This window comes from Eschrichtius robustus, chromosome 13 (assembly GCF_028021215.1).
Source record: "Eschrichtius robustus isolate mEscRob2 chromosome 13, mEscRob2.pri, whole genome shotgun sequence".
NCBI classification, from domain to species: domain Eukaryota; kingdom Metazoa; phylum Chordata; class Mammalia; order Artiodactyla; family Eschrichtiidae; genus Eschrichtius; species Eschrichtius robustus.
In genome coordinates, this window is record NC_090836.1 from 86,070,129 (window position 1) to 86,093,320 (window position 23,192).

General features: G+C 36.7%; 1 protein-coding gene across 1 annotated transcript in view; it reads right to left on the reverse strand.

Moving 5' to 3' along the window:
* Positions 1-1,554: 1,554 nt before the first annotated feature.
* The window catches only part of SLC5A8 (solute carrier family 5 member 8), a 54,558-nt gene continuing 32,920 nt past the window's right edge, over positions 1,555-23,192 (reverse strand). Inside the window, exons 10-15 of the mRNA XM_068560824.1 lie at positions 19,230-19,297; positions 11,330-11,416; positions 9,060-9,265; positions 4,284-4,387; positions 2,004-2,083; positions 1,555-1,746 (exon numbers count right to left, since the gene is read on the reverse strand). Coding sequence (XP_068416925.1) covers positions 1,621-1,746; positions 2,004-2,083; positions 4,284-4,387; positions 9,060-9,265; positions 11,330-11,416; positions 19,230-19,297 — 671 coding nt within the window. The 3' untranslated portion in view covers positions 1,555-1,620. The remainder of the gene's footprint in view (positions 1,747-2,003; positions 2,084-4,283; positions 4,388-9,059; positions 9,266-11,329; positions 11,417-19,229; positions 19,298-23,192) is intronic.

A 23,192-nucleotide genomic window follows, 5' to 3' on the forward strand; every position in this document is an offset into this window, starting at 1 on the left:
ATACACATAGAAAATATGTGAATATATCATTAATTTAAATGTATAAATCTCTTTGCTTTAGATTAATGCTATTTCTTATTTTTTTATTGTTTAATAACACGAATAAAACATTAAAAACATAAACATTAACATTAAAAACATTTCTTAATGTTTTTAATTGCCAACCTCTGTACAGCATGCTCACCTAAATATCAGACAATAAGCAAAAATTATTTAATCATAAAATATTTTAATGTACCTAAATATTTCACACATTATTATTTTAAAACAGTGTAATGCTAAAAAAAAAACCCTTCTAAACAGTATCTAATGTGTGAACTGTAGAAAAAAATAAGTTATTGATGAAAGCCTGTAACCAAAGTCTTAGCTAGAAATGTAGGAAAATAAACAAAATAAACTTTGAGATTGCTACTTGAAATTTTAAAGCATGGAACATAGCATATATTCAGTAATTCCGGAACACTAAACAAAAATAGTAGTATTTGCCTATGTAATTTAGCTCATCAACCAGGTGGATATATTGGACTTCAATGTGTCCAAGCATATGTACCTTTAAATTTAAATCATTGCAAATTAGTTGACATTCAGCTTCATAGCATTCAATGGAATCACCTAATTCCACAGAGCTTACCCATTTTTAATTGTGTAAATGTTCTTGGATCACCAAATCTGTAAGTACCTAGTTGAAAGTACTTTGGTCAGTATAAGGCTCATGGGAGTTTATATTTATAGGCCGGGACGCAGTGACCCAGGATCTGCAGTAGCATGATTCACATTGGGTGTCTCAAGACATACACAAGCCCAAGGCAATAGAGTGAACAGGAAATTAGGCAGGGGAGCAAAGGTAAAATGTGCAACAAAACCAAAGTTAGTGGGTGAGAAACCAGGAATCCAGATAGGAACCAGAGTCTAAGAAAGGCAATATAAGCAGCCAATGGCCAGGAACTCTAGTTAACAAGCAAAACGGCACAAGAAGAGATGCATAGCACCAAAAAGACCTTGACCATTGGGCCCATGTTCTGTCCCAAACAGGATGCTTCTTGATTAACACCCTCCCGAGCCAGAATCAATTCCAAGAATAAACGTGCCCTGGGCTGATAGGGGTTGATGAGAAGCAAAGATCGAGACAGCACAGACCTGTCACTTCATTGCTCCCTAAGAATAGAGTATGTGGTAGGAGGGAGAGAGGTCCTTTTCAATGTTAATTATGATTTCAGCAAACCCCAAAATATATGCTAGCACCAAATGCAAGGAAATATTTTTAATGATGCCCTAATTTAAGAATATGCTTTTGACCATCGAGTATGTGTGTATTAGCTTTTCAGCACATATGTAGTCACAACTTTCAAAACTTTCACAACTTTCACAACTACAGCTTCACTGAAATAATAGTAGAGAGATAGAGGAAAATACTGATGCTGAAACTCTTACCTGCAGAGTAGCATCAATTAATGAGTATAGAAAGTAAAAGTCAAAATTTGCTTTAACAAAAATGTATCCCCCCAAAGTTCCCCCAAAACACTCATGATAGGACAAAAAAAAATCTAAACCTGATCCAATTATCTTAAAAAACATATAAAACTGGGACACTGTTTAAGATAATTTAGCATCACAGCTACTTCACAAACGAGTCCCATTGGTCTTGCCACTTTGATCTGTGGAGTTCAATTCAACATGGTTGAAGCCAGGGTTATCAGTTCCACCATCTTCTGTTGGATGAGGTTTATAGTCTAACACTTGCTTCTTCTAAAAGAAAATGTTAACATGGTGATTAGAAAAAAGAAACTGTTCGTTCAACTCTAAATAATTGTTACTACTACTTTTGTTTCTCTAAATCAGCTTCGTAGTCTATTGAGGCAGAGATAAACAACAGAAATAAATCATTAAAAAAAGGAAGGCAAATACCTTCCTTGTCCAAAAGAAAGTCTGAGGACTAACTAGTATTCTGTCCTGGTGATAAAAGCACAATCTTACTAATTTAAGGAAAAAGAAAGCCAACTCACTTTCTTAAAAATGTCAAAATTGGATAAAAAGTCCTCTTTGGTTAGTAGGAAACTGCGGTCTATGTTTTGTTTTCTTCCTCCTGAAAAACATACATTATTTACATTGTTAAAAAGATATCTGTAACTACCCAGTGATGGACCATCATACACACATTTAACTTGGGCACATTTACTTCTATGCACTTATAAAACACAAAGAGAAAGAGTCTTTTAAATAGTGCTGGAGACTTAGCCTGCCATTTCTCTTCCCTCAGTCAGTCTCAGATTCTGCAAGCCTCTCACTGGGATACATATGCATCTAGTGTTTAAAGATAAATAAGGTGGTTCTTAAATGCAAGCCAACTGTCTCATCTGGTATCAACTAGGGAAGAGTCATCTGGCCCAATACTGGTAGGAAAACTGGTTTAAATGCATCCTTCATGATCTACCAATAAAATATCAAACCTCTGCTTGATGGAGTTGCCCTTCCCCAGTTTAGTGGCTATGAATGTGTGAAGAAATGCAGGAAATTATGAATTGTTGGATAAATTATTTAAATGAAAACCAGTATGATGATAGGTGCTTGATCCAAATTCTCTTCCCTAAAGTTTTGCTCTACAAAAATTATTCTTTGGCCCGGTATTTGGTTTGTGAATCAGAGAGGAGGCTTTTAAAACTGTGTATCTCAAAGAGTTGTTCTCCAACTACCTCTATCCAAATCACCTAGGAGATGTACTGAACATGCAGATTCCTGGATTCCAACCTGGACTGACCCAATTAGAACCTCTGTGGGTGGAGCCACTGAGTCCTGATTTTTACCAAAAAATTTTTACCAAATTTCCAAGGTGATTTTCTGCCCTCTAAAGTTTGAGAAACACCATTTTAGTATAAATACTAGATTTTTAATTAAGGGAACCTCTGTTGTTCAGGAGATGGGTTCAACCTTAAAATTAATTCATTCAATATTGTTGAGTGCCTACCATGTTCTAGAGACTCTACCAGGTGCTGGAGAGACACAAACTGAAAACTGAATCAGAGCACTTCAAAACTGAATCAGAGCACTCCTTTGAAAATTACTGGAAAAGTCATTTTAAAAATAACCCATGTAGTAAACCTAAGAGACACAGAGATGGAAAATAGGAGAGAAAAGATAAGAAAATCAGAAGGACTGTCCAAGTTTAAAACATTTGACTAACAGGAGTTTCCAGAAAGAGAAAACAGAAAATGGCAGGAAATTACAAAAGAAATAATATAGGAAAGTGCCCTAGAACTGCAGGACATGGGTCGTCAGATTGAAACCCTCCTGAGGGGCTAGGGCAAGGCAGTCATTGTGAAATGGGTCACATGTGAACCGCCAGCAGGCAGCAGGGCACTGGTATTCTCAACAGCAACAAGGCAAGTAGAAGAGAAGTAACACAGCCTCCAGGAACAAGAAAGTTACTCTCAACCTAGGACTCTCTACTCAAATTATCAGCAATTATCAAGTATAAGGAGGAATTAAAGACTTTTTTTTTCAGCTATGCAATGTTTCCAAGATCTCTTGTCCACCCTTTCTCAAGAATGTGGTATAGGATGTGCCCCATTCAGTTAAGGGTGTAAACAAGAATTAGGAGTAATGGGATACAGGCAGCAGGGAATCCAACACTGGAGGGAGACCAAGAGAATTCACAGAACGAGGACAAAATGAAGTCCCAGGGTAACAGTTCTATAGCAATCCCACAGAGCTGTGTATGCTATGTGTAGTATTGGTTTGATTTCCTTTAAAAATTATTTTTTTAAAGTTTACGAACATCTGAGAAAAGCCTTCACACTATGTTTAGATATAAAGATCATAATTATTATTCCTTACATGTGTATACTTCTTTACAAAGAGTCAGTGCAGGACAATGAGAAGATCATGGCACAGAGCTATTGTAATGGTATGTGTAAAATCCTTAGCATTGTAGTAGCTATACACAATTTCTTCAAGAATTTTATTTTTATCTCACAGAGACCTGTGAGATAGGCAGGTCAATTATTATCCTCATTTTATACATAGGATAGCTAAGGCTCAGAGTAGCTATGTAGTAGCTATATAGACTTATAGCTATAAGTTCTTTCAGCTAATAAATGGCATAACAAAGATTCAAATTGAGGTGGGTCTTCTGTTTTCAAGATCAGGCCGTAAAATTTCCCATGAGTAAAATGGAGCAAATAATTAAACTAGTTGTTAGAACTATAGTAAAATAACATAAATACCTATAAAACAGATATAGTAAAAACTAATGTAGCGGTAATACAGCAATACTAATGTTTAGTTACCTGTTGGTAAACTGATAAGCATTCCCACAAATATCGTTAACAAGGTTCCAACAGTACTGAAGTATAGATACGATAAAGAATACCAGTTATCCATCAGTGGAGTCCTAAGAGAGAGCAAAAGCATAACGGTAAGATTTCATGCATGCCACTAGCAGCTAACAGTATGTGTCAATAAACCTCATGGCAAAGTCAAAATATAATATTTAATCATGTTTTTAATGTCCACATCTGCTGTCCCAATTTTATCTTATTGGATCAGGAATTAAAAGTATGACTTAATCTTAACCACATACTAGAATACTAAATGTCCATGTTTATTCATTCAACTCTGCTTTGTGTCCCAGGTACTGTTCTTGTTATTGGAAAGTCTGCCATAAAAAAGCTGGATAAGGTTGTTCCTGCCCTCAGAAAGTTTACATTCTAATAGAGAAATGTAATGAACAAGTAAACAAATTAATAAACATAATAATTCCCACTGGTGGAAAGTATATAAGGAAAATGAAACAAGGTAATGTGACGCTAACAGGGTAGAAAAAAGGAACTACACTACAAGGAGTGGTCAGGGAAAGTCTTTGTGAAGAAGAGACATTTGAACTGAGATCTGCATAACAAAAGTTCTTGAGAAAGCACTCCAGAGAGAGGTAAACACCAGCAGACAGTAGCATAACGAACAAGATACAGAATGGTACAAGATGAGATAAGAGGTCTTTTTGTAGGACTTGGATGAGTTTGGATCTTACTCTCTGGATAGCGGCACACATTGCAGTATTTTTATTATTTTATTTTATTTTTATTTTTTAAATTTACATTTTATTAGAGTCGATGTGTAATATTATATGTTACAGGTGTACAATATAGTGATTCATAAGTTTTAAAGGTTATACTCCATTTATATTCATTATAAAATATTGGCTATACTCCCCATGTTGTACAATATATCCTTGTAGCTTATTTTATACCTAATAGTTTGTACCTCTTAATCCCCTACCCCTATATTGCCCCTCTGCCCCTTCCCTCTCCCCACTGGCAACCACCAGTATGTTCTCTATATCTGTGAGTCTGCTTCTTTTTTGTTACAGTCACTAGTATGTTATATTTTTTAGATCCCACATATAAGTGATATCATACAGTATCTGTCTTTGTCTGACTTATTTCACTTCCATTTGCAGCAACATGGATGAACTTGGAGGGCACATTGCAGTATTTTAGGTGGAGGAGTGACATGACCTGATCTGCTTCTAAAACAATTGCTCTAGGATTCCACTTTCAGCTTTGATAGAGTAGACCCACCATCCTGCCAAGAACAAAATATGAAAACTGGGAAATGGGAGGAGGCAGGTTTTTGAAGACCTCAGAGAGATCATGGCAGTTAGAACTTGAGGAGTCAACATCCCAGAAAGAAGGGAAAAATAGAGGTTAGCTAGTTAAATTAAGATAATGTGATATATTGGGCCAAAGACAGACAAAATAGAACCGAATAGAAAATTGAAAAACAGACCCACAGAAAAACAGACATTTGTTTAAGTCAAAGTTGCCACTGCATTGCAAAGTGGGACAAAAGGAGGCTCCGTTCAATAAATGGTGCTTGGTTAATAGACTATCCATTTGGGTCATTTTTAAGTCTTCTGTCATTTACAGACAGTTCTGGGTGTACTCTGATGCTTTCGCAAAAATGTTCCTATAAAAGGGTTTCATCTTCAAGGAATTCATGGAAAAGACTCTGACAAGTACAGGTTTCTGGTAACTGACTATACTGCTGAACTGAATGAATAAGCATTTTCAGAACTCTAATGGAAAACTGATGAATTCATAAAAGTACTAACAAAAGATCAAGATGAAAACAAAAATTAATTACACGGGACTGAGTGAACTGATGAGGATGATTATAATTTTTGTGACTTTCTGTTTGAATAAAAAGAAATCCCACAAGGACTCAGAGGCAAAAAATATACAAATCAATTTTCACTGCAAAGTAAAGGAGCTGTTACAGTAGAGGATTACTGGACTGAATGTCAATATTATGACATAGTATGAGTGTGTTTTGTGTTTGGTAGTTGCAATCATTGTTGCTTTTGTTGTGGTCATCCATTTACAATGCCTGGTGTCAGGTGATTTATCTCTTGTAAAAATAAAATACAGTGTTCGTGTGTGAGTTGTGAAAAAAAAATAAAAATAAAATGTTTCTTCTAGTCCAAAAAAAAAGAATATCCATATGGGAAAAAATGAACCTTGATCACTTGAAATCAATTCCGAAGTGGATTACATTTCCCAAATGGAAATGGTGAACGAGAAAGCTTTTAAATAAAAAAAATAGAGGAATAGCTTTATGACCTTAGGGTAGGCAAAGATTTCTTAAACGGAATTCACGAAGGACTACCCATATAGGAAAAGACTGATAAGTTGAACTCAATTAAAATTAAGAAATTCTGACCACTAAAAAGCATCACTAAAAGAGTAAAAAGGCAAGCCACAGAATGGGAGAAAAATATTTTCAAAACTTATCTTGTATCTAGAATATATCAAGAAATCCTAAATAAATAAGAAAAGGACAGAGAACCCACTTAAAAATGGACCAAAGATTTCAACAGACAAGTCACAAAAGTAGTTATACGAATGGCCAATAAACATGTAAAAAGGTATTGAACTTCATTAATCATAAGGGAAATGCAAGTTAAAAGCACAACAAGCTACCAATATGTACCCATCAAGTACTAGAAACTTAAATAAAAACTGAATCTGGGTAATTGAAACCCAATACCTAACGCAACCAAAAAGTATCTTACTTCGCCTTTAGCTGTGCGTTCATTCCCCTTGGACTCTAGCCATACTGAGCTATGCACGATTTCCTAAGATGCCATGTGGCTTCAGGCCTTCATGCCTCTGCATATGTTGCCTTCATTCTGCAACATATGCTCCATCTTCCTTTTGTCCCCTCTGCCCAGTCCTGTTCACCTGATTAACTCCAGTTCACGGAATACTTCTCTAAGAAGCATCTTCCACCCAGGAAGAGTTAGGTTCTTCCTCCTCCTGGATCCCATGAGAGCCTATGAATACTACTGTTCACAACATTGTTTAATTGTTTATTCTCTTGTTCAACTTCCCTTTTGGTCGTTTTCTGTGACAAGAATAACTTTCCAGACCTTCTCCTCTAGCCAACTTCTGCATTCTTCAAGTATTAGTAGATCCTGAAGTCTGTGCTAATCTACACTCCAACTTTGTTTATAATCATTCTTTTAACAAAGACTTTCAACTATTTATTAGCTAGTTATTATACTTATCATGCGTACTGAGTTCCTTGTTTTGTGCATAGTAGCATGTTCTCTCCAGCTAGATTATAATTGCCTGGAAGGCAGGAACCACGGTGGATGGGAGGGGAAGACTGTCTATGGATATTACATAAACGGTCAGCCCAGTGCCGGGTGCATAGTTCATGCTCAAAAATTCTTGTTTATTAGCTGAGTTATTTTATAAATAAGCTAACATATAAAAGTGATTGTTATGGTTACCAGGCACATAGTAAACCTCAGCTAATTTATTTGTTTCAGAAATCTGAATAACCAATTTGCCTTACTCTTTTAAATTAAAAGAGACATTTACATAATCAGGACAAATGCTAAGCAAAATTGTAAAACAAAAAGCACAACTTCAACGTCCTCCTACTTACACTTAATTAATAATTGCTCCCTTTTTCACTCTCTAATGACTTCCTGACTACCCCCCCCCATTAGTGCACTCATGCTTATCCGGACTACTCACTGTATTTCTGTGCACCCCTCTCACCACAGCTCCCCACCTAGTCAAACCTTCCCCCATATATGCCTCAGGCTCTGGAACTATCTTTTCTCTCTACCCATGCAGAGTTTACCAGCCTTGAACTCCCACTGATAAGTGTTCTCACTGCTGAATTCCCTCTGGGACATAAATCACCAATGATGTTTATATGTATGGTCACATTCTTTCTCCCAGGAGTGTGTCCATTTTAAGAGGGAGATGCCATGTCTTGTCTCAACTGGAATGATTCTCCAATGGTTTCATTCTAGGCAAGCTGGAACTGGGGCAATACTTTAGGGGAAGTGGCCTCATCTTCTTATTCCTTGAATGTATCCATGGGTTTTGTGCTTTAAGGCTGGAGAGGTATTGATATATATCCACTAAGGGTAGTCTTGCCCTCACATCCACTGTGCAGTGAAATAGTGATATTAAAAAAAAGGTCTACATCATTTCATTAAATCAGACAATATCAATATCCAGAAGCTCAAAAATGTACTGCATAACTGAAAACTCTAGCAGGAAGATCACCGCTGTGACTTATTGCCAATGCTCTAAAGATTTGGAATCTTTAAAACTGAACAAATAGCAATTATCCAACATATTTAGATAAACTGTAGCTTTTAGTTGGTAAAGGCTATACTTCAAAAACTATATATGCAATGTGTCTTTTATCATTTTACTTTTCATTTTAAAAGTTTTTCAGTGGACAGAGGCAATTTTTCATTCAACTGGAGCCAGTATTTATCAGCATTTACCCATAAAAGAATTTTTTTTGTTACTATTCAAGTCTTCTCTGCATCTGTAGGTGAGGTAGACGTTTCTATTGAAACTAAGAAAATATGGCATTTTTTGCTATTTCTGAACAAAATATAATAGCCAGAAAGCCACATGGGCTTTCCCCATTTCAGAATTAGGCAAAATCTTGAAGGCAAGAAAAGCAACTGGGGTTCTCTACCTGTCACACACATTTTAAAAAATACAACATTATAAAGCTCAATTCAATACCTTTCAATGTTGTATACTTGAAAAGCACTGGTAGAATATGGCATTTCTGTGGTTGTCATCCAATCTGTCCCATTGTATGTGCTGTTACAGCCGTAGGTTTCAAGGCTTAATGGCATAGTTCTCTCAGGAAGTGGAGGATAAAGTTGAGCTCCAATTCCGACCCACAAAGAAATGGCAAATCCAGCCAGCAGACCCACAAGTGCTCCCTGCAAAACAGGAGTGCTTCTTAAAAAAAATAATACAATTTGCTTTGAAATGGAAATTAACATTAGGAGCTTAAGCTCAACATGGTCCAAGCCAAATTTACCAGTCCCCTCCTAAAATTCTTTTCCCCTGTAAGCTCCTTGCCTCTTGCCAAGAGCAGCATGGGTCCCTGGTCCCTCAGCCCAAAGCCCTGAGGTCTCTGGAACCCCACCTCCGTAATTCATATCTCTATCTCGCCAATCACCAATTCCTGCTCATTTTTCTTTTCCTTTGTCTCATAATTCCATTCCTTCCACTCTGTTTCCATGGCCAGCACTCTGTTTTGGCCTCCTTGTCTCTTTACCCAATAACTACAACAGTCATGCAGCTGACTTCAGGCCAATTGTTCCCTCTATTTTTATTTAATCTGTGAAAAAATGGCATGCCATCTGAGCAGCAACAGATATGAAGAAGAAAACATCCACAGAATTTATTCCTATACATAGCAACATGCATGACTGTAATTGTACTGCAAGAAAATTAGGGGAAAATAGCAAGCTGTTTTCACAAATGACTGCAATGGTACATACAACCAAACCATCTCTAGAGGTAAGTGGAGATTTCCTCTCTGAAGACATTTGGTTTCCCAGTCTTTGGAAGACGTGAGCTCCCCTGCCTGCTTTTCACCAGTAATCCAAGTATTTTTGATCAGTCAGTCAGTCCTTGAATGATTTAAGCCCTAGTTCCAAATGATGGAGATGAAAGCAAATCTTGAGCTGGGAAGCCCCTTCCTCTGTGGTGAAATTTCTCCCCTTCCTTTAAGAATAATGATCAGATATTATGACAGGAATAACAGTTCTTACTTCCCCTGCTAAGGGCGTGTTGGACCTAGTCAGCTATAGCATTTCTGGAGGCAACTCATGGTGGAAATAAATGTCAAAAATCAAAAGTCAGACTTCTTTTAATATTTCAGGCACTCAACAAACCACTATGCATTTCATAATGCAAAGAATCTCATCAAAGCGTCAACATTCTGAGGTTCTCTCTTTCAAACTGCTCTCTTTCATTTTGATTAATTTCTGCCAAACTAGCTTTTCATATGACACTTCGTTGAGAATTACTGTTAACAATAATAACAATGATAATAGCCCTTATTAGTATCTGCCTTACCAATTCCTAATGCCTCATGAGGAAATGGAATTCTAAATGTAAAGTCATAGTTCTGCAGTTATTCTCCATCTGTCTGAAACAACCACACATACATTACCAGCTTTTCCTGAACTTCAGCTTACAGCAGGACTGAACTAGTGGAGTTCCTCCTGGATTTCAGAGAAGTAATTTCAATTTCACTTATTCTAAACAAAACTTGGCCTCAAAGCACAGATATGTCTACGTAGAAGAAATGAGCTATTACCTCTTTCTGAATACAATTCCCAGTTATAATCACCCCTTTGGGTCTAAAACCATGTTGCTGGAGCTACATCTTTAAATATCAGGAGTATAAATTTTCTGACCAAAGTGGTGAAGATCTTATCCTATTTATTCTCTTTACTGTACTCCAGCTAGTCACAGGTATCCTCAGCTCTACTGCCCTGAAATCTTGCATATCTGAGCCTGTTGATCTCCTTTAAGTCCTAGCGATTAATTTTCAAGAAGGGCAAAAAAGTAGATGCGTACAAAATGTTGTTCCTTAGTTATATAATATTCATAATATATATTGTAATATATATTACATATCATATTGTATATTGTTTCATAATATATATCCTTTAGTTATGTTATATAATACTCTATAATATTATATTTTAGTTATAAATATCATTATGTTATTATATAATTTAATTATATGATATTCATAATATATATTATTCTGGTAGTTTCCATTTAGTTTCACACATGCAGGGTCCCAATGCATAGTACGTTCATTGTGTATCCCAACAAAGTCAATATGAGTAATTTAAGTCATCAAGACAGGTCACTAATGACAAATATCAAAGGAACCATATCTTTACAATTGAGAAAAAATTATAGAGACGCTACTGCAGTTGGAAAAGTAGGCTTTACACATATTCATTTTTAATACTTACTATTGAGTTGGCAAAGGGAACCAAAATCCCCAAAGCAAATAAGCCCAGAAGTGGTCCCCCAACCATGCCAAATATGCTGAGTGCTGCCTACAAAAATAATAAAAAGTCATCAATTAGCAATTTCAAATCCAAAGTTAAAATGCTTTAAAGTAATTTCATCAAGATGAGGATTTAAAGTATTCAGCCTCCTCCTGACAATCCTGGCAGCCTTGCCATTGACAAAGAGATAATCAGAACTTGGAAGCTTCTGCTTCTCTGTCACAAGTTCCATCAGTTCATTCAAGTACCCTCAATAAAAAAAGCAAAATGTAAAGAGGTTAGAGAATCATGGGACAAGAGGGACACTACTCCTCCTGGTATTGTTCTTGTAGATATTAATAATCAACCACATCACTCCTTTGTGCTTTGGTAGTCTCAAAATCCCCTGCAAAAGAAGATTGTGGATAAGTACTGCTAAGAGACCAGAGATGGCAATGAAACCCAATGCTATCCTTGATTTCCTAAGGATAGAACTAGAATGAGAAGTATGGTTAAAAAAAAGATTGATCAAATCATGTAGAAAGATTTAAACCTAACTGGTTAATTGCAACCTTTGCTTTGATGTAGAGATGCCAAAATCATGATAGTGAAAAAAAATGTACAGTATGAAGAATAGAGAAATGCAAATAGCTGAAACTTTCAAGAGATGTGTGTTCCCAATATTCAAACGGCTAATTTTTGAAAGTGGGCAGAACCGTAAAAGAAGAATCAGGGACACACCGGTTTGTCCACAGAGTAAAAGTGACAGATAGAACAGAATGAATAAATCAAAAAAAAAAATATATCAGGTCAAGAAAAATTTTAGAGCATATAGACTGCAGTCCTGGGTTAAAAAAAAAAAAAAAAAAAGGAGGCTTACCTCGTGGACTAGGGAAAGGAGTGACGATATGATGATAGAGGAGAACTAGTGTTTGAGGAGGATATGGACTCAGGATATGATCCTAAGGAGTCATTTCACAGTGTCTCTTGAACCAGAGTCCAGTAGGAAGGAAGGTAGACTTTATGCAAAATGTGAAAGAAGTCACTTGGCCCATGTAGTGGCCACTGCGACAGTGTGACCTAGAGCCAGTTTTGGAGATACAAGGAATATACCCCCCAAAATACCCATCTCAGGAAATAAGACCTTGGCTAGAGATAAAGCAAGGAAGAATTGCCTTGGAGCTATGATGACTCTCCTAGAATATCTTATTATCTACACTCAGGCCAGAGCCGGTATATGAAAAAGGAGAAATCAACCACAATAAGAACTATAAGTAATAATGCAGACTATGGAGGAAAGCACACAAAGAGGAGTTTTGTTGGTTATGGCTTAGTTGTACCAGGTAAGCTTAGAGCTTCTGGACCTAATTCATTCATTCACTAATTCATATAATCAGAACGAGATCACACTATTTTAACAACTGGTATGCCCTAAGCAACCACCAACCAGGAAGGACCCAAGTTGGGTCTGAAGCATGAGCCTGGAGGACTTGCTGTGCCCAGCATTAACCTTCAAGTTTCTGGGTCCTGGTCCCAGAGTTGGAGCCCAGGTGGCCATGGAAGTTTCATGGACCACTTAGGTGTGATCAGATAAGTAGATATTTATGAACCAATACATAAATAGGTACATTCAACCTGAATTTGTAGAATGTCTACTTTGTCCTGGACACTGCAGTAGGCACCAGGTATTTGATACAGTATCAAAGAACAATGTCATAATCCTCACCTTCATGGAGTTATAAACTATTTAGTAAAACAGACATTAAATAAATAACTGCAATAAAGTATTGTAATGGGGATGATACGAGAAATACAAGGTGCTCTGGGAACATTTGGTAGAGGGGAACTCAAACCTATCCAGGGAACAGAAAGGGCCTTTTTGAAAAATAATGTTTAAGTTGAAACTTGAAGAACAAATAAGACTTAGACAGTTGAAGGGTACTCCATACAGGGGGAAGAGTCCATGCTGAGGCTTGGATGCTAAAAACAGTGAAGTCCACTCAAGGTTCAGAAAGAAGAGGCTAGGGGACTTCCCTGGTGACGCAGTGGATAAGACTCCACGCTCCCAATGCAGGGGGCCCAGGTTTGATCCCTGGTCAGGGAACTAGATCCCACATGCATGCCACACCTAAGAGTTCGCATGCCACAACTAAGGAGCCCGCACGTCGCAACTAAGGAGCCCACCTGACACAACGAAGGAGCCCACCTGCCTCAACTAAGACCCAGCACAACCAAGTAAGTAAATAAATAAATAAATAAATAAATATTTTTTTAAAAAAGAGGCTATTCCAAAGATTAGTCTGTCCTCTCCATTCCAACACCTCCAAAGAAGCAAGACAGCTTTCCAACACAAAAATGCTCTCTAATAAAAATTTAGCAAATGCCACAAGACATGAAGGACACTTTAGGCAATAAAAAATGTATTTCCACTCATAGGAATATGGAGTAGGTGTACTTTTCCCTATTCCTCCTGCTAATAAAACTAAGACTCCTGGACATTACATATAAAACAAACATAAGAAGAATCTAAAAGGTCGAGAGAAGAATCTAAAAGGTCGAGAGAAGAAGGCAGACTAGCTAGGACTTCAGGACTTGAAGAACAATACAATGGTGAGGTCTCTGAGTTTTCTTTTTGGCCCACATATCCCAGTCTTAGAGCTGAAGAATCTGGCAATCCAGAAATGACAACATGTGCAGGCCAAAAAAATCCAGCAAAGACCAGAAAAGGAGCAACTTAGCAAGAAAGAAAACTTTTAGATAATAACTGCTCAATTCCAGCCAGAATAAACTGAATAAACTGTTCCCCCACATACACATGCCAGAAAAGGCCAAGTAGGGAGCCTAGATTCCATCCCCCACCAGCCTATTACAAGGCACCCCATTCCCTCCCTGCTCGGGCAATGTCATAGGAGACCTAATGGAGAATCAGGACTTTCACCGTTGCCCAGCAGGAACAAGACCACCTTCACCATGATGTCAGTGGAGACTGTTCCCACCCAGCAAAATAAGAAACTCCTCCCTTGGGTGTCAACAGAGGCCAAGTTGGGAACCTGGACTTCTACATACACCTGGCAATAATGAGACAGCTCCCTTCCTTACACTGTTGAAGTGGTATCAGAGAAAGAAAACCAAAACAGAAGGTGCATGTAAGATCTAGAGTCTCATCACATAATATAAAAATGTCCAGGTTTCAACTGAAGTTCACTTTTCAGAGCAGGAATTAGGAAGAACTCAAAATGAATGAAAAAAAGACAATCAATAAATGCTGATAGAGAAGTGACAGATATATTAGAATTATTTCACAAATTTTAAAGCAGCCATGATAAAACTGCTTCAGCAATTAGAACATGCTTGAAACAAATGAAAAAGTAGAAGGCCTTAGAAAAATAAAATAAAAAAGAAGGTATCAGCAAAAACATAGATGATATAAAGAAGAACAAAATGTAAATTTTAGAACTGAAAATATAATAACTTAAATAAAAATCTCAGTGGATAGGTTCAATAGCAGAATTGGGGGGACAGAGAAAAGAATCAGTGAACTGGAAGACAGACCAATAAAAACCGCCCAATCTGAAAATAACAGAGAGAAAATAGGCTTAAAAATTAGTCACCAGGACCTGTGTGAATATAACAAAAAATCTAACATTCATGTCACCCGAGTCTTAGGTGAGAAAAGAAAGAGAGTGGAGCTGAAAAGTACTCAAAGAAATAATGTTTGAACTTCCCAAATTTGGCAAGAAACATAAACCTACAGATTCAAAAGCTAAGCAAACTACAAACAGAATAAACCCAAAGAAAAACGTGCCAAGACACGTCGTAATTAAACTTCTGAAAACGAACTTCAAAGAAAAATTTCTGAAAGCAGCCAGAGGAAAAAAAATGACACCTTACCTATAGGGGAAAACAATTAGAATGGCAGCAGATTTCTCCTCAAAAATAATGGAAGCCAGAAGAAAGTGGCACAATATTTTTCAAGTGTTGGAAAAAGAGAACTGTCAACTCAGAATCCTATACCTGGCAAAAATATCACTTGGGAATAAAGGGGAAATCAACACATTCTCAGATGAAGGGAAACTAAGAAAATTTGTTGCCAGCAGACTTATCCTTAAAGGAATGGCTGAAGGAAGTTCTCTAAATAGAAAGGAAATGGTAAAAGAAGGAACCTTGACAAATCAGGAAGAAAGAAAGAACACAATAAGCAAAAATAAATATAATAGGCCTTCCTCCTCCTCTTGAGTTTTCTAAATCACGTTTGATTGTTGAAGCAAAAATTATAACACTGTCTAATGTAATTCAAAATGTATGCAGAGTAAATATGTAAGACAATTGTGTTATAAACTGGGTAAAGAGACAGAAATGAGGTAAGATTTCTATACTTTACTCGGATTGGTAAAAGGACAAAACAAGTAGACTGTGATAAGTTATGTATATACACATAAAGCAACAAATGAAAATGCTAAACTAAGAGACAAACTCAAAACAATATAGATAAATCAAAATGGGATTCTAAAAAATGTTTAAGTATCCCACTTAAAAAACTGAAAACAGGGCTTCCCTGGTGGCACAGTGGTTGAGAATCTGCCTGCCAATGCAGGGGACACGGGTTCGAGCCCTGGTCTGGGAAGATCCCACATGCCGCAGAGCGGCTGGGCCCGTGAGCCACAACTACTGAGCCTGTGCATCTGGAGCCTGTGCTCCGCAACAAGAGAGGCCGCAATAGTGAGAGGCCTGCGCACCGCGATGAAGAGTGACCCCCGCTTGCCGCAACTGGAGAAAGCCCTCGCACAGAAACGAGGACCCAACACAGCCAAAAATAAATTAATAAAAAAAAAAAAAGAAAACAGAAAGAACAAACATAACAAAAAACAGCAGACTTAAGCCCTAATATTCCAATAATTATACTAAATTTTAAAAGTCTAAATACCCCAATAAAAAGACAGAGATTGGCAGGATGAATTTAAAAACATAACCCAACTATATGCTGTCTACAAAAAACTCACTTAAGATATGATATAGGCAAGTTCAAAGTAAAAGGTTATCATGCAAACATAATCAAAGGAAAGCAGGAGTAACTATTTAATATCAGACAAAGTAGTCTTCAGACAAAGAAAATTATCAGGGAGGAACATTATATAATGATAAGAGGACTAATTCACCAAGAAGCCATAGAAATCCTAAATGTATATGCACCAAACAAGAGAACTGCAAAATACAAGCAAAAACTAATAGAACTAAAAGGAAAAGAGACAACTACACACTATAGGTTAAGAATTCACCACTTCTGTCAACAATTGATAAAAACAAATAAGCGTAAAATCAGAATGATACAGAAGAACTCAGCACCATCAATGAGCAGGATCTAATTGATATCTCTAGAACACTATGCTTAACAACAGCAGAGCACACATTCTTTTCAGGTGCCCATGTAACAGATACCAAAATACTATATCCTGGGCCATAAAACAGACCTCAACAAATGTAAAAGAATTAAAATCATACAGAATGTGTTCTCTGACCACATTGGAATGAAATTAGAAATCAATAGCAGAAAGATAACAGGAAAATCTCCAAACAATTGGAAACTAAGTAACATACTTTTAAATAATCCACGGGTCAAAAGGACATATCAAAGGAAATTTTAAAACTCCAATACAAAATATGAAAAGTTATGGGACATAGCTAAAAGTGCTGAGAGGGAGATTTTTAGCAATTAGTGCACACATTACAAAAAAGTCTCAAATCAATAATCTAGTGTCACACCTCAAGAAGAGCAAAATAAACCCAAAGCAAGCAGAAGGAAGAAAATAATGAAGATAATAAAAAAAAGCAATGATTTAAAACAGAAAAATGATATAGAAAATCAATGAAACAAAAAGCTAGTTCTTTCAAAATATCAATAAAAATTGACAAACCTCTAGCAAGACTAAAAAAAGAGATAAAAGATAAAATTACCAATGTTATGAATAAAACAGGAGATATCACTAAAAACCCTGCAGACATCAAAAGTATAAGGGGATACTATGAATAATTCCACACACCTAAATTTGACAACTTAGATGAAATGGAGCAATTCCTCGAAAACACAAACTACCATAATTCATCCACTATGAAGCAGATAATTTGAACAGCTATAACTATTAAGGAAACTGAATTCATAATTTTTAAACTCCCAAAAAAGAAATCCCCAAGCCCAGATGGTTTCACTAGAGTATTCTACCAAACACTTAAAGAAGAATTAACACCAATTTTACACAATCTCTTCCAGAAAATAGGAGAGAATTCTTCCTAATTTATTTTATGAAGCTGGTATGACCCTAACACCAAAACCAAACAAAGGCATTACAAAAAAATATTACAACAGATCAGCATCTCTCATGAATATAGATGCAAAAATTCTTAGCACAATATCAGCAAATAGAGTTCAGCAATATATAAAAGTAACTATACACCATAACCAAGAGAAGATTATTCCAGGAATGCAAGGCTAGCTTAAAATTTGAAAATCAATCAGCATAATACACCATGTTAAAGGGCTAAAGAAGAAAATCATATTGTCGTATCGAATGCTTCAGAAAAACCATTTGACAAAATTCAACACTCATCCATGATAAAAACTCTCAGAAAAATAGGAATAGAGGGGGATTTCCTTAATTTGGTAAAGGGCATGTACAAAAATCCTACAGCTAATGTACTCAAGAATGAACCAGTGAATGCTTTTCTCATTCAGATTGGAGAACAAGGCAATGATGTCCACTTTCACCACTCTTATTCAACATGATGTGGAAGTTGAAGCCAGGGCAATAAGGAAATTAAAGGTACATATACAGATTGGAAAAGAAGATATAAAACTATCCCAATTTGAAGATGACATAATTTTATGTGTAGAAAATCCCAGGAACTAATAAGTTCAGCAAGGTCACAGGATACAAACAAATATACAAAAATCAATTGTATCTTTATATATTAACAAACACATGGACACCAACATTAAGAATACAATACCATGTACAATCACTCAAAAAAAATGAAATACGTAGGTGTAAATCTAACTAAATATAAACATGATTTGTATATGAAAATTACACAGTAGTGGTGGAAAAAAATCAGAGAAAATCTAAATAAATGAAGAAATACACTATGTTCATGGATTAAAAGATTCGACACAGTAAAAATGTCAGTTCTTCCCAAATTGTTTTGCAGGTTTAAGGCAATCCTATCAAAAACTGAGCAAGATTTTTTTTTTTAGATATAGAGAAGATTATTCTAAACTTTATATGGGAAGGCAAAGGAACTAGAACAGTTAAAACAATTTTGAAAAATAAGAATAAAGTGGGAGGAATCAGTACTTCTGAATTCAAGACTTATTACAAAGTTATAGTAATCAAGACTGTATGATCTTGGCAGATGGATAGACACATAGATCAATGGAATAGAACAAAGAAACCACAAATAGACCCACACAAATATGCCCCCCTGATTTTTCACATAGGTGTAAAGGCAATTCAATGGAAGAAAGCTAGCTTTCACAACGCGTGGTGTTAGAGCAACAGGACATCCACGGGGAAAAGGGAAAAAAAGAACATCAACCTAGGTCTCATACCATTGAGGGAACTGGGTAAAGGGTATATGGGGTCTCTCCGTATTATTTCTTAGTATTGCATGTATATCTATAATGATCTCAAAATGGAAAGATTAATTTAAAAAAATTTTTTTAAAGAATTTAGTCATCTATGTTCCTTGGTATGTCTATGTGTAGACATATAGAGAGAAAAGTCTGTAAGGATGGTCACATCAACACTAAAAAAAAAAAAAAAAAAAAAAAAAAACGGAAAAGAGAAGAATTTAGTGATTATGACTCAAACCTTCCAGGATTAGCTCTTACCTGCAACAAAGCCCCCATTAGTGATGCCAGTGCAGCCATTCCAATACACAAAGCTCCAAACAGCACACCTAGATGGAAGATGTAAAAGCCATTGTAAAATCCAGACTCAGAGGATTAGAATTCTCAATAGATTAAGCTACCACACCTTGATTCAAAGTACATAATATGACTATTACAAAGAATGGCCACCTACCTCAGAGCCAGCTAAAAAAGGAAAGGGTTGTTGTTCTACAGGATCAGCAGTGTGCAAAGAGGGAAGAAAATACTGATATTGTGTCCCAGGATTAATTACATTAGGTTATATAGGTAAAGAGTCCCTAAAATTAACTACAGGGATTTAAAACCTAGTAACTATTGTGTTATTAATATAATCCTCCATAAACATTTGTTGGTAAAGGAAGGCTCAGGGAGCTTCTGGGTTGGCGAACACGTGGTATGCTCAGAGAGGGCATGGATGCTCCATGCCCTTTTCCGTATCTTGCCATATTCATCCATTCCATCTGGCTGTTTTTGAGTTATATCCTTTTACAACAAACCAGCAACCTAAAAAAGTCTTCCAACCTCTGGCCTGGCTTAGAACATCACTGGTTCTACTGATGCCCTACATCCTTCCCCGATCACATGCCAGCCTGCCACTGCTTCTCAGAGCCGTGTGTCTGACAGGGTTCTGGTGCTCTGGCCGGCTGTCAGGCCTGAGCCTCTGAGGTGGGAGGGCTGAGTTCAGGACATTGGTCCACCAGACACCTCCTGGCCCCATTTAATATCAATCGGCTGGAGCTCTCCCAGAGATATCCGGCTCAATGCTAAGATCCAGCACCACTCAACGACCAGCAAGCTCCACTGCTGGACAACCCATGCCAAACAACTAGCAAGAAAGGAACACAACCCCACCCATTAGCAGAGAGGCTGCCTAAAATCATAATAAGTTCACAGACACCCCAAAACACACCACCGGACGCGGTCCTGCCCACCAGAAAGACAAGATCCAGACTCATCCACCAGAACACAGGCACCAGTTCCCTCCACAAGGAAGCCTACACAACCCACTGAATCAACCTTACCCACTGGGGGAAGACACCAAAAAAAAACAGGAACTGAAAACCTGCAGCCTGCAAAAAGGAGACCCCAAACACAGTAAGTTAAGCAAAATGAGGAGACAGAGAAATACGCAGCAGATAAAGGAGCAAGGTAAAAACCCACCAGTCAAACAAATGAACAGGAAATAGGCAGTGTACCTGAAAAAGAATTCAGAGTAGTGATAGTAAAGATGGTCCAAAATCTTGGAAATAGAATGAAGAAAATACAAGGAACGTTTAACAAGGACCTAGGAGAACTAAAGAGCAAACAAAGATGAACAACACAATAAATGAAATTAAAAATTCTCTAGAAGGAATCAATAGCAGAATAACTGAGGCAGAAGAATGGAAAAGTGACCTGGAAGATAAAATAGTAGAAATAACTACCACAGAGCAGAATAAAGAAAAAAGAATGAAAAGAATTGAGGACAATCTGAGAGACCTCTGGGACAACATTAAACACACCAACATTCGAATTATAGGGGTCCCAGAAGCAGAAGAGAAAAAAAAAAGGGACTGAGAAAATATTTGAAGAGATTATAGCTGAAAACTTCCTTAATATGGGAAAGGAAATAGTCAATCAAGCCCAGGAAGCGCAGAGAATCCCATATAGGATAAATCCAAGGAGAAACGTGCCAAGACTCATTAATCAAACTATCAAAAATTAAATACAAAGAAAAAATATTAAAAGCAGCAAGGGAAAAGCAACAAATAACATAAAAGGGAATCCCCATAAGGTTAACAGCTGATCTTTCAGCAGAAACTCTGCAAGCCAGAAGGGAGTGGCAGGACATATTTAAAGTGATGAAAGGAAAAACCTACAACCAAGATTACCCTACACAGCAAGGATCTCATTCAGATTTGATGGAGAAATTAAAACCTTTATAGCCAAGCAAAAGCTACGAGAACTCAGCACCACCAAACCAACTTTACAACAAATGCTAAAGAAACTTCTCTAGGCAGGAAACACAAGAGAAGGAAAAGACCTACAATAACAAACCCAAAACAATTAAGAAAATGGTAATAGGAACATACATATCGATAATTACCTTAAATGTTAGCAGATTAAATGCTCCAGCCAAAAGACATAGACTGGCTGAATTGATACAAAAACAAGACCCGTATATATGCTGTCTACAACCCACTTCAGACCTAGGGACACATACACACTGAAAGTGAGGGGATGGAAAAAGATATTCCATGCAAATGGAAATCAAAAGAAAGCTGGAGTAGCAATTCCCATATCAGACAAAATAGACTTTAAAATAAAGACTATTTCAAGAGACAAAGAAGGACACTACATAATGATCAAGGGATCAATCCAAGAAGAAGATGTAACAATTATAAATATTTATGCACCAAACACAGGAGCACCTCAATACATAAGGCGAATGCTAACAGCCATAAAAGGGGAAATCGACAGTAACACAATAATAGTAGGGGACTTTAACACCACACTTTCACCAATGGACAGATCATCCAAAATGAAAATAAATAAGGAAACACAAGCTTTAAATGATACATTAAACAAGATGGACTTAATTGATATTTATAGGACATTCCATCCAAAAACAACAGAATACACTTTCTTCTCAAGTGCTCGTGGAACATTCACCAGGATGGATCATATCTTGGGTCACAAATCAAGCCTTGGTAAATTTAAGAAAATTGAAATCATATCAAGTATCTTTTCCGACCACAACTCTATGAGATTAGATGTCAATTACAAGAAAAAATCTGTAAAAAATACAAACACATGGAGGCTAAACAATACACTACTCAATAACCAAGAAATCACTGAAGAAATCAAAGAGGAAATCAAAAAATACCTAGAAACAAATGACAATGAAAACACGATGACCCAAAACCTATGGGATGCAGCAAAAGCAGTTTTAAGAGGGAAGTTCACAGCAATACAATCCTACCTCAAGAAACAAGAAAAATTTCAAATAAACAATCTAACCTTACATCTAAAGGAACTAGAGAAAGAAGAACAAACAAAACCCAAAGTTAGTAGAAGGAAAGAAATCATAAAGATCAGAGCAGAAACAAATGATACAGAAACAAAGAAAACAATAGCAAAGATCAATAATACTAAAAGCTGGCTCTTTGAGAAGATAAACAAAATTGATAAACCATTAGCCAGACTCATCAAGAAAAAAACGGAGAAGACTCAAATCAACAGAATTAGAAATGAAAAAGGGGAAGTAACAACTAACACTGCATAAATACAAAGGATCATGAGAGATTACTACAAGCAACTATATGCCAATAAAATGGACTACCTGGAAGAAAGGGACAAATTCCTAGAAAAGCACAACCTTCCGAGACTGAACCAGGAAGAAATAGAAAATATAAACAGACCAATCACAAGTAATGAAATTGAAACTGTGATGAAAAATCTTTCAACAAACAAAAGCCCAGGACCAAATGGCTTCACAGGTGAATTCTATCAAACGTTTAGAGAAGAGCTAACACCTATCCTTCTCAAACTCTTCCGAAATATAGCAGAGGGAGGAACACTCCCAAACTCATTCTACGAGGCCACCATCACCCTGATACCAAAACCAGACAAAGATGTCACAAAGAAAGAAAACTACAGGCCAATATCACTGATGAACATAGATGCAAAAATCCTCAACAAAATACTAGCAAACGGAATCCAACAGCACATTAAAAGGATCACACACCATGATCAAGTGGGGTTTATCCTAGGAATGCAAGGATTCTTCAATATACACAAATCAATCAATGTGATACACCATACTAACAAAGTGAAGGATAAAAACCATATGATCATCTCAATAGATACAGAAAAAGTTTTCGACCAAATTCAACACCCATTTATGATAAAAACCCTCCAGAAAGTAGGCATAGAGGGAACTTT